At 52.3% G+C, this 13,371-nt stretch overlaps 1 protein-coding gene across 3 annotated transcripts; it reads right to left on the bottom strand.

Annotated features, from left to right (window-relative positions):
- Positions 1-5,882: 5,882 nt before the first annotated feature.
- Positions 5,883-11,984, bottom strand: Fgf17 (fibroblast growth factor 17). Of its 3 annotated transcripts, XM_031361433.1 has the most exons (6): positions 11,861-11,915; positions 11,448-11,625; positions 11,251-11,287; positions 8,522-8,699; positions 8,169-8,275; positions 5,883-6,704 (listed from the first exon to the last, which is right to left on the bottom strand). In XM_031361433.1, the coding sequence occupies exons 2-6, from the start codon at positions 11,480-11,482 to the stop codon at positions 6,411-6,413; spliced, it is 651 nt and encodes a 216-aa protein (XP_031217293.1). In that variant the 5' UTR covers positions 11,483-11,625; positions 11,861-11,915; the 3' UTR covers positions 5,883-6,410. The 3 variants fall into 3 exon arrangements, with proteins under 3 accessions (XP_031217293.1, XP_031217294.1, XP_031217292.1); XM_031361434.1 differs by having other exon boundaries at positions 8,522-8,666; positions 11,448-11,984; XM_031361432.1 differs by having other exon boundaries at positions 11,448-11,984.
- Positions 11,985-13,371: the final 1,387 nt, after the last annotated feature.

The raw sequence follows: 13,371 nt of genomic DNA on the forward strand, positions 1-13,371 counted from the left end.
GGTGGTGGTGGTGGTGGTGGTGGTGGTGATGGTGGTGGTGGTGGTGGTGGTGGTGGAGGTTAGCCAGGCCAGGAGACCCTCCTCTCGATAGCTCCGCTCTCTGATCATCTCTGTTCTGCAGTCCTCCCCTATCTGTGGAGAACAGGGTTCCCTCCAGTCCCGTTCTTGAAGGCCTAACTTCCTTTGGAAGTCCAGATAATCTGAGTATCCTTTTCTGCCGCTCTTTCCTTCCTGTCATAGAAAATGTTCTTCCCCAGGAGCTGGCAACACTAACCCTAGGTGCCAGCTGACTCTGACCCTAGGTGAGCTTCATCCATACCCTGCACCAATGGGCAAGGAGGCGTTCCTCAGACAGGACAGGCATACCTTTGGTAGCTCTCAGGTCTTGTGAATTAGCATCAGCAGTCCCCTCAGAGGATGTTCACTCTCCCCTCTGGAAGAAAGAAGGTTCCAGGCCCAGACACCTACTTCTGGGCTACTTTCTCCACAAAGGTCACTGGTGCCACACTTCCTGAGAGGACTGTGGCCCAGGCAACAGGCTTCTCTGTCCATGTCTCACTCCAGTGCCCAGGCCCCACCCTTTGCACCAACCTGTTGGGGAGGGGTAACACCAGAGGTGCCCCTATGTTGTCTAAATATTAACTCCTGAGAAGGTTGAGCCAGGGCACCTGGACATTGCAGAGGAAGGAGAGAGCACAAAGACCAGGCCCGAGGGGTGAAAGCCAAAAGTAGCCAGTTAAGGGTGGGTGTGGTATCATATGTCCATACACTTGGGAGGCTGAGGCAGAAGGAGTGCTGTGAATTTAAGGCCAGCTCAGGCTACACAGCTTGATTTTTAATAGATAGATAGATAGATAGATAGATAGATAGATAGATAGAGTAAGAAAAGGAGAGAAAGAAAAAAAGAAATAATTTAAAAAGCGACTTTCTCAGCAGAGACTGAGAGCCACTTGGTCCTCAACCTTCCTAAAGCTGTGACCATTTAATACAGTTCCTTTTGTTGTGGTGACCCCCAATCATAGAATTATTTTCATTGCTACTTCATAACTGTAATTTTGCTACTGTTGCTAGTGTTATGAATCTTGTAATGTAAATACATATCTGTGCTTTCCAGTGGTCTTAGGCGACTTCTGGGATAGGGTTACTTGACCCCCGAAGGGGTCACAATCCACCAACCAAGGACTGCTGAGCTAGACGCTGGACTCTTATCTTCTAAGACCCCAGGGATGTAGCACCAGAACATCCTTTATACTCCTCCTTGCCGCACACAGCAGCAAAACCAACCTTTATACTTTGACCCGACATTCCAGCTAATTTTCATGTAAGCTCTTAGTTCCAGCCATACTGCACTTGGGCAAGGAGCATTGAGTCTCTGCCGACAGCAAGGATCCCAACTGCAGGACTCACTTGGGTGAGGAGAATAGTTTTCACAGCATGACTAAGGCAGTTCATAGGAGCCTGCCTGCATGTGTGCTGCCTGGCATAATCTAGAGCTTAGTACATTTCAGTTCCTTATTTCCAAAACTTTTGTCCTTTTGAGACTCCGTAGCGCAGCCTCAAAGGTCTGCCAACCAGTTCTTTATAAGTCTCCTAAGTGGTGGTGTTATAGACATGAGTAGGGTGCTCAGCTTGATTTTTAAAACTTCTGATCTACTATTTGGGGATCTTTTTCTTTTTAAGAGAGAGTCTAATTATATAAGTAGCCCAGGTTGGCCTTGAACTTGAAATACTCATGCCTCAACTCCCTGATTCCCAAGTGATAGAATTACAGGCTGTGCTACCACACCTGGATGCTCCCCTAATCATAATTTTAAGAAGGAGAGAGAATTCCAAAAATGCAATGAAAGAACCATGCTTTTGTGGGTTAATCTCTCCAATTAAACTCAAGTGCCCTGAAAGCTCCATCTTCTCCAACATTTTAATTAACGGGAGGCTCTGCACAGTACCAAAGGGAGGAAATGAACACTTAATTCAAAGTAACTGTTCAGGACCTTCTCTTCCAGAGTATACCCCAGGGCTCTGGCTTCCCATCCTGTCTGCACTGTGACAGACAGGCAGTGTAGTGCTGGGGAGTAGCCAGACAAGAGTACACTAGGCGAACCCCTCAGAACTGAGAGATGAGGCCCTGATTGCAGTGGCTCATACCTGGAATCCTAGCACCTGGGGGGCTGAGTCAGGCTGAGTGTGAAGTCAGCCTGGGTCACAGAGTGAGTTCTAGGACAATGTGCCTGCAGAATAAAACCCTGTCTTATGAGGCTATAAATGTGTGTGTGTGTGTGTGTGTGTGTGTGTGTGTGTGTGTGTAAGTATGGAGAGTACAGAGGAAGACATTTGACTAACCTCTGATCTGTTATACAATACACACATGGACACACACACACACACACACACCACACACACCACACACACACAAATAAAACAACAAAGACCAATGGGCTAAAAGGATGGCTCAGCTCTTAAGAGCACTTGCTGTTCTTTGGAAGGACTTAAGTTCAGCTCCCAGCATCCATTTCAGGTGGTTCACAACTGCCTGTGACTTTAACTTCAGGGTATCCAGCCCCAACTTCTATTCTCTGAAGTCACCAGGCACACACATAGTGCACAGACATACACACAGACAAAACACACATACACATAAAACAAACAAAACTTTATTTAAAAAACAAAAACAGGGCCAGCGAGATAACTCAGCAGGTAAAGTCACTCACTCACTGCAAGCCAAGTTTGATGGCTAGGGCCCACATAAAGGTGGAAAGAGAGAACCAACTCCAACTGTTCTCTGTCCTTCATGTGAATGCTGTGGAAAGTGCATCCGCACATAAGCCATGCATACACACACAATAATAAATAAAATAAGCAAAACAGAGGGGGTTGCACTGTGTGTGTGTGTGTGTGTGTGTGTGCTCACAGGACAGTGTTCTTATTTCGCTGGTGTCTAGAAAAGCTTCACGTGGAGGCTGGACAGGAGGTTTGAAAACAGTGCAAGTGATAAGCCTCACAGACTTGTATTTGGCAAGTAAGTGGATGCACAGAAGTGGGGAGGCAGAGACTTCAATTATACAGAACCTCGGGAGGTCTGCCAAGGAGCCTTGCCAAAGCACTGTATGCAAGGGCGGGACAGCTGATGGCTGCCCATGGCTTCCGAGGTGACAACACTCAGGGGAGAAACCCATAGAAAGACTTAGAGAGGTTTCTACAGGAACAGGGCAGCGAAGTCGGGGAGGACAGGCTACTGCAGGCTAAGGCAAGGACTGGAACAAGACTCTGGCTTGGTGGGCGTGGGGAGGACTGGCTACTGGCATCCACTGGACATTGTTGGATGATGTGACTTAAGTAGAACCAGTTGTGTGGTATCGGAAGTGAAGGGACATCTCTCCTGACTACCTTGCACCTGGATCCTTTGGAGAGGATGGCAAAGGGACAGACAGAGAGGCATGGAGTGCTCTGGCATCTATTTGGAGAGTATGAGTATGGTAATGCTACATCACAGGACTGGAGTTGGGTCTCTGCTGCCTCCCTTCACCTTTTCTCCCTGAATGGGTTCATCTCGCCCCCTATAGCAAAAAGCAATCGTCAGAGTCTGTTTAGAAGCTGGGGCTGCTCAAGTATCCTGTGGATCTGAAATCATTGTGAAGCCACTTTTTTTTTTTTTTCTGACAGAGTTTCTCTGTATAGCCCTGGCTGTCCTGGAACTCACTCTGTAGACCAGGCTGGCCTCGAACTAAGAAATCTGCCTGCCTCTGCCTCCCAAGTGCTGGGATTAAAGGCATGCACCACTATTGCCCCAGAAGCCACTTCCCTATCATAAACTCCTTATGCTAATATCCAATATCCCTCACCACGAATGACCCATTCCTTTTAACCTGCTCCATTTATGTATTTATTTATTTAGGCAGGGTCTCAATCTTCTTGTCTTGGCTTCCAGAGGACTAGGATTACATGGGTATGCCACCATGCTTGGCTCTGCATTCTCCATTGTTGTGTTTTCCTGTCAAACCTGTCCAGAAGGCTCTGGGATGTGAAAAGCTACCTAGGGGTAGGGAGCCTGCCTGCTGGGCAGACACACTGAGAGTTGGTGAGGAGTGGGTTTTGAGCCCAACCTGGAATGGGATGGATTGAAGACTCTCTGAGATGTCCTGGCTTCCCTTATAACCCTGCTCTCCAAAGCTGCCCTTCACTCTTTGGCATACACACTCTGTCCCTGCCTGCCAGGCCTCACCTCAAAAAGCAAGAAAGGAAACAGTGAGGGCTTTCTGGAGCTGGCCCCGAGAGGCTTGTCTGTGCTGGGGAGGTCAAAGAGGGAGGGAGGGGCTGAGAAAGGCCTGAGAAGAAAGCGGAGGCCAGACAAAGGGCCCAGTCCACCTTTGAAGCTGTCTCTAACCCAAGAGGGAGGGTGGGGGGTGGGCCAAGGCCCGGCTGGAGAGGCAGTCTAGAGACTTAAAGAATGTCTCAAATTCCTGCAATAATCAGAGGGATCAGAGCCCCCCCTCCTTCTCAGAGTCCTCCCAGCCCCCCAAAGTCCCAATACTCCACACCTTGGGGGCCCAACTCTTTGTCCTCAAGTAATTGCTGGGTGTTGCCCCAGTTTTAAAGTCCCATTGAACTCTCCAGTTATCAACTGCAGCTCTAGACCACCCGCCCTACACACACCCCAGAAAACTACCCCCAACACGTCCGGCGGTCTTCACTGGGATTAAGGCTCTTTGTGATGGGGGGACAGAAAAAAAAGCAACCTGGTGAAAGCAATTATGACGAGCTGGAAGGAGAATGTCAGTCCTAGGCCCGCGGGACCTCCCTCTTGGCTGTTGTCGGCTCCACCTTCTAAATGGCTCAGGGTTGGGGAAGGGTGTGTGTGTGTGTGTGTGTGTGTGTGTGTGTGTGTGTGTGTGTGTGTGTGTGTGTGTGTGTGTGTGTGTGTGTGTGTCTCCGTCCCAGCTCTGAGTTGGTTCTGTCTGCTGCAACTCCCCTCCCGCTCGGACTACATCAGTGCCCTCGCCCTACAACTTCTGTTCTGGACTTTTTGAAGTAATTGTTAGGAGGGGTGGAAGAAAGTTAGCTTTCATCCCTTTTCATTTCGCTTCATAATTCTCCTCTCTAACATTTTCTTAAACGGGAAAACTTAGGCTGAGGATTCCATCAGCAGTAGAGAGTACTGAGAGGAGGGTCCCAGACGCATGAACCTCCTCCCCTTGACAAGATTAAAAGATGAAGCACCATGGGAAAGGTGGTTTTATGGTTTCCACCCCTAGGCGCACCTGGAAGTCTCGGGAAAGCCCACCCGAGAAGCTCGGTGGGGGCTGGGCGCTCTCCTCCTCCATTCCCAGCCTGCAACCGCTTCTAATTGAGGCTTGCCCTCAGGTGTGCCCCCGCCTCCGCCCCAAGGGGGACGGGGGAAAGAACAAGGGGACACATTCTTGCCCCCACCCGCTTCCGCTCGCCCCAGACCTCCTCCCACTCCCAGCCCAGCTCACCGGAAAAAAGCAATCTTGCTCCCTGCGAGGTGACTTCTGGCGTCCCCAGGCTGTGATCCTGCCACCCCTCCTCCCCCAGGCCTGGGCCCCACTGGACGCCTGTCCCTGCCAGCCGCTGCTCAGGGCCGCGCCTAGGGGTTGGGTTTTCTTCTCTCCTACAGGTAGCAGGGACGCGCGTCGCGTGAACCTGGACATCGGAACCCGCGGAGGGAGGGGCCGCCAGTCCCCAGCCAAGGTTGGGCGCGCCTTGGCCTCTCCGTACCGCACAGAGGGGACACGCAGGCTGCGGCGCCTGTGTGCCCAGGCGCCCATCTTTCCCGGCTAGCACCTGACTTCTCGGTGCTGCCAGCACCAGACACTTGGCAGTTGAGTTCTGTGGTCTGACTGCCCACCTTTCTTCAGCGGACCCGGTTGCAGGAAAATGGTTTTATTCTGGGGCTTGGGATGGGGACGCAGGCCTGAGGCGAGAAATAAGAAGAGTGGCTGACTGGCTTTTGTTTCTCTTTCTGTCTCTGTCTGTTTTTTGGAAACAAAACCGTAAGTCCCTACTAGTCTGGCCAAGGCTTTGGATATTTGGTTCAGATTCAGAGAGGTCCTGGGAGCAAGATTTGAACACAGTTGTGAAAGACCTGGAATCGGCTGACCTGCCCGCTTATTTCAGGTAGACGCTGAAAAGCAGGCATTTTAGGTCAAGGAGACCCTATTTCTTCTCCCGGAGTCTGCCTCTGGCCTCAAACCTGTTCCATAGAATGATGCCCACCCTGGGATACACAAGTACTGTCTCTTCCCAGTAGGAATCAGAAACTTCATGCCCTCGGGGTCCTTTTGGAGTCTGGCTCCCCACCTTCCACCCCAGCCCCCATCTTTGGATGAGTTAGAGAAAAGAGGGAAGACTGCTGAGGGGCATCTACCCAGCCTTGCACACTAGGGCCTCCCTGACTACGTTTGGGACTGGGGCCTCCGAGTGCGCTTGGTCCTGCGAGTGGGGGCGGAGCCCACGAATTCGAACTGCTTCTGCCTTTCCGCGTGGTTGGGGAAAGGTAGCTGGCCTTGGTAGAGGCGCTTGATGAAGTGGGCCTCTCGCTGGTTCTGGCGGCTCCGGGAGGCCTGGCGTGGCCGGCCCTGCCGAGTGAAAGCCATGAACCAGCCCTCATGCCGGGCGTTCTGGAAGGCTGTGTAGTTGTTCTCCAGTACGATCTCCGTGAACACGCAGTCTTTGCTCTTCCCACTCGGCTACGGAAGAAAGGAGCAGAGGAGGGGAATTTGTCCATTCACCCTAGCTGGGTGGTCTGCCTTTGGGCCTAATTTTTGTAGAACCCATGGGGGGAACAAGAAGTCATTGTGGCCCCTGTCTGGTGGGATGGGCACCTTTGTTAGCAAGGCAGCAGTGGGCAGTACGTCCAGGCTGTGCTTGGAGTCAGAGCTGAACTTAAGTCATTAGGCACTTATGTCTCTTGAGGAAGCCTTGAGAGAATGTTGAATCTCAGTTCTCTCAGATGTTCACAGATAGGGTCAAGATTGGGTAGTAGTAGTAGTAGTAATAATAATAATAATAATAATAATAATAATAATAATAAATCAGTGCTGGGGTGAGGGGTGGGGATATGGCTCGTGAGAATTCTATGCTGTCTGGGTGAGAGCTGTCACAGGGACAGGACAGGTGAGAGGGATCAGAAATGGCCGTCCCCTTGATCCCACATGCTTTGCCTTCTTACAGGTGAGGTGGGAGAGGTTATTTGGTGAGCATCAGTCAGAGCTAGAAGTCAAGATTGGCTAGTTCTAAGGAAATGCGGTGCTCTGTCCGCACAGTGCTGCAAGGGTTCAGAGTCAGTGCTCGGTGTGAACCTTGCTTGTCACTCACTCTCCACCCTCCCCACTGAGCTTGCTAGAGCTTCAGCTATACGCGAATGCCCCAGCTTCCAGTCCTCATCACCTTTTAGCTCTCCATATGGCTGCCACACAAACACATCACATACAACATCATGTGGATGGTAAATTCTTCCTGGTCGCTCCTTATATCAGCACCAGGTTTCCTGTGGATGCCCTATCCCTTCAGCACGCCAGGAGCTACAAGGACTCTTTTAGAGATTGAGGGGCTGGAGAGATGGCTCAGTGGTTAAGGTCACTGGCTGCTCTTCCAGAGGACCAGAGTTTGATTCCCAGTACCCACATGGAGGCTAAAAAAAACCCAAAAAACAAAAAACATAACTCCAGTTCTCAGGGATCAGACGCCCTCTTCTGGCTTCTACATGCATTTTTACTTAGATATGCATGCAGATAAAATGCTGGTACACATAAGATAGAAGTAAATATTTAAAAATCAATAGAGTACTGACTGCTCTAGCAGAGAACCTGGGTTCCCTTCCCAGCACCCACTTGGTGGCTCACACACATCTGTAACTCCAGTGCCAGAGAAGCTGCTCCTTTCTTAACCTCCACAGGTACCAGGCACACATGTGGTACACATACGTGCATGCAGACAAAACACTCAGATACACATGGGAGAAAAACAAATCTTTAGGCAAATAAAAAAAATTAAATAGATTGGGGGATGGGGTGGTTGTCTCATCCTGTCAAGCAGGAGCCCCAGCTTTAACTGGGTGAATTAGGTCAGCGTGAGATGTACTGCTGTGGCCTTGCCTGCCCTTACTCCAGTGGGGAAGACACATCCGTCTGCTGCTTGAGTTCAGGCCTCACCTTCCCAATCAGCTTGCCCCTCTTGTTCATACAGATATACTTCTCGCTCTCTGCCCCCTTGATGCGGACTCTGCTGCCGAATGTATCTGTCTCCACGATGAGCTTGGCTATGGTCGGGGAAAGGAAAAAGACCTTAGTCTGTCAGGGCTGCAGCTCAGGGATGTGCAAGGCTGGCTTCTCCCCAAACCGTCTGCCCTTCAAAGTCAGATCAAAGTGTTAGACTATCAGGGGCAGCATCAAGAGCCTTCCTCTCTACCCACAATACCTCAAGCCTCCCGACCCAGGAGCTGGGAAAAAATCCAGGGACTAGACTAGGTGGCTACAAGTGGTCTGGGGCAAGGGCCGGGTCTTACCAAACTTGTTGCCATCCTCAGCGGTGGCAGAGATACGACGCCCGGTGACCTGCACGTGCTTGCCACTGGTCCTGCTGTAGAGCTGGTATTCACGGATTTGCCGCCTGCTCAGCTGGTCAGTCATAGCGCCCTGGTCCCTCACGTACTGGTTAAAATTAGGAGACGGGTGATTCTCCCCCTTTGCGGTTACCAAGGGAAAAATAGTGTCAATTTGCTTTGGGTGACACCACCGTTGGCCCATCTGGGGAGAGGGGTGAGGGCCTAGGTGAAGTGGGGCTGGCTGTGTGCTCTGCAGTGTATGGTGCAAGCTCAAGACTGCCTCTGCCCACCATCTTTCCCAGGATGCTGCATGGACCAGTTGTTAATTTGGGGGACTTGTGATTGTCAGTCTTGGGAAACACAATGAGGCACTATACCATAACAGAAGAAACCTACAAGGCTGTGTGTCCTGTCCCCATGTTCTTTCTACAGGACAGGTACATAGGACATGTAACTCACAGCCAGAACCCTTTCCTCTTTCTCTGGGGTCTTGGCTCCATTAACCAGGACCACTAGACAGTCCCCCCCCCAACTCTGCCACTAGCCCTGAAAGGTCCCAGCCCCCGCAAACCTTGCACAGAGCAGATGGTTTATTAAATGTGGGGGCCTCTTAGGTTCTTATCAAGAATGTCTTAGAGGTTCTTCAGAGAGGCGGGGGAGACCTAGTATAGGGGGTAGTAGGGGCAGCAGTAGAAGGTAGTACCAATAGCTGCTCTCATAGTCATCTGCCTGCCTGTGGCAGTTATCTGGGTACTTAGTAATCTGCCTCCTAGGGCGGTTCAAGGAACCATTTCCACCGTACATCAAGCCTGTCCAGTACCACATCTCCACACTGGGGTTTGCCTTACCCAGCCTTACCTGAGTAGGACAGAAACATCACTGCCCCATCTCCAAGGTGCCCTCTAGGGTGACAGTTGTCAGCTGCTGGTTATAGCTTCAACTCAGCCTGCAAGACTTGGGTAGGGACAACCCTTCCCTGCCTCTAATGCCTAATTCCAACTCTAATGATCTCAGGCTGAACACCAGTCACTTGAACCAAGACAGAGCTAGACCCAGCTCGGCATGTATTAGAGATCAATATCCTAGACAGAAGGGTGGGTTATGTCAACTTAGGGGGTGGTCGTAACCTCAAGGCCAAGGTTTAACCTGCTCTGGGTTGACCCCTTCCAACTTTCTGTCATTGTTCCGTTCCCAGCACCAGTCTGTAAATGTCAGGAGTTGCCAGACCTCTAGGAGAACACCCTAGAGAAACTTGAGACCAGCGCTTGTGGTGAGGGGCATACTGCTTAGCTCTCACAGGCCTCCCTCTGGGGTGGGTTCCTGTCTATCTCAGCCTTAGCCTTCTGGCCCAGGTTCAGGATGTCCGCCCCACTTGGCGGGCAGCCTTCTCCTGGCAGTCTCTTCCAGGTCAGGGGCAGATAGCAGCCCCCAAAGCCCCCTCCTCTCCTTGTCCCCCTTCAAGTCTTTCACAAAAGTAGCCCACGCCCTCCCCCCACCCCCAACGGCCCACAGCCCTCAAGTCCCTCTCCCACAGGACCTGGCCTGATCCTTTCATGTTCCCGCTGTGGGGGGACCTCCCCTTCCACCACGGTAGACAGCTGCTTGTCAGACAGCCCCTCAAGCATGGCTGTGGTTCAGCCTGTTGCCCCCCCTCCCAGGGGGGCGAAGGGGCACTTCAAGGGGGAAAGGACAGCCTTGCCACCTTCCCTGGGTCCTGAATGGGGCCTCAGCCCGGCCATAAACGCCCAGGCCAGCAGCACCATTGTGTTAATTTCCTTTCCAGAACAGGTTGGACCCACCCCCAGCCCCCTCCCTGCCAGGCTGGGGGCTTTCTTCTTACTCTCCCTAGATGTGTGAAGCAAAAGGCCTGGAACGGGCTAGAGAAAAGGGGGGAAGGAAAAAGGGGGGTGTTGTCTCTCTCCCACCCCCCCACTGCTTCAAAGGCAGCCCCTTCCCACTGAAAAGGCATTTACCTTAAAAAAAAAAAAAGTCCCCAGTGGATGGGAAGAGAAACAGGCCTCTGGCCTGGGAAAGCCAGACCATCTCTCCCCAGAGCGGTTCTGGACCAGTGCATTTTAATAGCTGCACTCTTATGGAGGATCACAAAAAAGGGACAGGGCCTCGCCTTGAGCTCGGGGCTGAGGCTTGGGGGTGGGAGGTGGAGGGGTGGAGAGGTAAGCCCTGAATTTCATTCCAAACAAACCTCTAGGCTTGACCTAGGAACTCTAAAGGTAATGGATCTACCTGGTTGGATACTCCCAACTGTACCAAGACCCTGTCCACCTGTGGTCCAAACTTGTGGGTAAGAGTAGACAGTGCACGGAACACATGATTTCCAACCCAAACCCTGCAGGTACTGCAGGTACAAACCTTACCTGAGCTCTTGCCTCCACTGGCTGCTAACTGCCCAGGGCTCTCTCCCTCAGGCATAAACAACACAAGGCCCTTAGCTCTCTGAAACCCAGCACAGAAGTATGGAGAGAGTAGAGACCCAGGATGGTTGTTAGAAAGGCCTGAGAGGCGAACCTCAGTCTATCCCCCATTCAGATTCAGTCTGTTCTCCAACCCACCTTCTGAACTGATTCTCCAAACCTCAACAGTTGCTTGGTTAGGGGAGGCCAGTCCTGCCTCCCCTCCTTCGAGGTGAGGTGGGAAAGGTTGGGGGTTGGGGGCTAGGTAGGGGTGCCTACCTGCGTTTGACAGCAGAGAATCAATAGCTGCAAGCACCTGTTTGGGGGAGACAAGGCAGTTCCAGGTGTGGGCACCCCAGGGCACACCCATCCCCCACCTTTGTCTTGCTCCACCTGTCCGGGGTCGGGGGGTGGGGTATAATATTCCTGGGGCTGGAAATAGCAAAAAGAACTCCGGGCGCAGGCATCACACTTACAGGGTAAGGTTAGGCAGCAGGCGGGCGGCTCCCATCGCTGGAGAGACTTCTTGGGGCGATTGCCCCTCTGCTCCCCAAACTCAGGAGCGGATGTGGGCAAGCCCCTGGGGTAGAGTCCCAGATCTCTCTCGGAGCCACAGGTTTTCAGGGATGAAAGGAGATGGAGGGAAGAGGAAGGCTAGCCGAGGGGGGAATGAAGGGGAGGCGTAATTGAGAGACTGAGGTGCGAGGTGTCCACCTTCCGGGCCAGTGAGGCTGCGAAGCCGAAGCTGGTCCGATTGGCGTACTCGCTCTCTTGGGCTACTGGCCTCGGGCAGGGGTCTCCGGGCGCAAAGGATGGAGCTGCGAGAGCGTCCTCTATCAGGAGGCTGGCCCCTGCGATCTCTCTTGATTTATTCCTGACCCGCACCAACCTGCCGGTCTCCGTGAAGTGCGGGGCCAGCGGCAGGCACAGGGAGGGAGGCGCCTTGCCCTCCCCCTCCTCAGGGTCAGCAGCTCCCGCCCTCAGGTTTGATGCCGCAACCTCATCTCCTTAAGAATACAGCTGCAGGTACCGAGCTGGGGCTGGGGTCTCGAATTCTGGCTCGGGGTGGGAATTCCCAGAAGCAGCCTTAAAAGGAGGAGCCTCCCTCCAGGGAGCAGGGGTGGGCTTGGCTTGAGCGGCTGCTGGCTCAGCTTCTCTGCTGTCACCCCTTGCCACCAGGAAGGAGGGGGTAAGGCTGCGAACAGTGGGTGCAACAGGTTGAGGCCAGAGATGGGGAGTCAGGTGTAGCTCTTGAAAGATCTCAATGCTCACATAAACTGGTTTGAGATGGAGACTCGAAGAATAGTGGTAGTCACTTTTGCCTGGGCCTACATAGTCTATTAAAAAGGGGGAAGAGGGTGTCAGCAGGGTGGAGTATTGGAGGACCAAAGGAGATGACAAGGAGTCAGCGTGGAAATCCCTAAGATACCTGGGCCTTATTTGGGCGTTGATACCCAGCCGTAGGCTCTCAGGCCCCAATTCACCAGTGTCCCCTAGCAGTGGCCTGGAATTCAGTGCACAGCAATATGGACATATGACCACTAGTCCCATGTAGCTGGCTACCCAAGTCAGCCATATTAACTGCAGTTTGCTGGTAGGAAACTGGCACATTGGGAGGTAACCGGCTCAGAATAAGCCAGCTGGTGAGTGAAGGGGCCACATTCCCATAATCTAGGCCCTTCCTGTCCCTTGGAACTGTGACTTCACCCTCCAGGTCCCAGCCTGCCACTGGCTTTATTTTTATTTTAGGTCTCAGACTTTGGTAGATTTTTTTCCCTTCTCTTCTCCCTTCTTCTATGAGACAGGGTCTCACTGTGTAGCATCAACTGACCTAGAATTCACTGTGTAGCCCAGGCTTGCCTCCAATTCACAGACCCACCTGCCTCTCTCCTAAGCGCTGTGATTAAAGGTGTGCTCCAGTGCGTTTGACAGGCTTAAGTGGACTGTAATATGACAGGCGGCCGGAGGATCTGAAAGCTGGTGACCAGTTCTCTCTTTACAGACAGGTGGGTGGTGCTGAACTGAAAGGAGGAGCGATTTGGGGAGTCTGGGCCCTGGTTTCCTTTCCCCGGGTGCACAGAGCAGCACACAGGTGGAATTATTTGCCTTCTCACCTTCCTTAGTTTCAGCAATCCACAAAATGGTCTGCTATCCTGCACTGCCCCCCACACCTCCCAACTCCAGGCAAGCTAGTAGATACTTTCCCCTGTCTCCTACACGGGGCCTTTGGCCAGTTCTAGCAGGGGCCTTTAGAGCTCCGCCCTCTCTTCCGCAGACTCAAAATGCCGCTGCAGGGAGCCTAGGAGTAAATTTGGAAGAGCTGCTTGAGAAGGTGGGAATTACTAGGGGGAGTCGAGGGGTTTGGAATCAAATTTAAAGAGAGCTAGGACGGGGGGGGGG

The sequence above is a fragment of the Mastomys coucha genome, unplaced genomic scaffold, assembly GCF_008632895.1.
Source record: "Mastomys coucha isolate ucsf_1 unplaced genomic scaffold, UCSF_Mcou_1 pScaffold9, whole genome shotgun sequence".
NCBI lineage: Eukaryota > Metazoa > Chordata > Mammalia > Rodentia > Muridae > Mastomys > Mastomys coucha.

Excerpts from the sequence above, each read along its gene's own strand:
- Fgf17 (XM_031361432.1), bottom strand. The coding sequence starts at position 11,482 with ATGGGAGCCGCCCGCCTGCTGCCTAACCTTACCCT. Across the intron at positions 8,276-8,521 it reads TGAGGATGGCAACAAGTTTG|CCAAGCTCATCGTGGAGACA; the intron begins GTAAGACCCGGC and ends CCCCGACCATAG. Across the intron at positions 6,705-8,168 it reads GGGGCAAGCTGATTGGGAAG|CCGAGTGGGAAGAGCAAAGA; the intron begins GTGAGGCCTGAA and ends TTTCTTCCGTAG.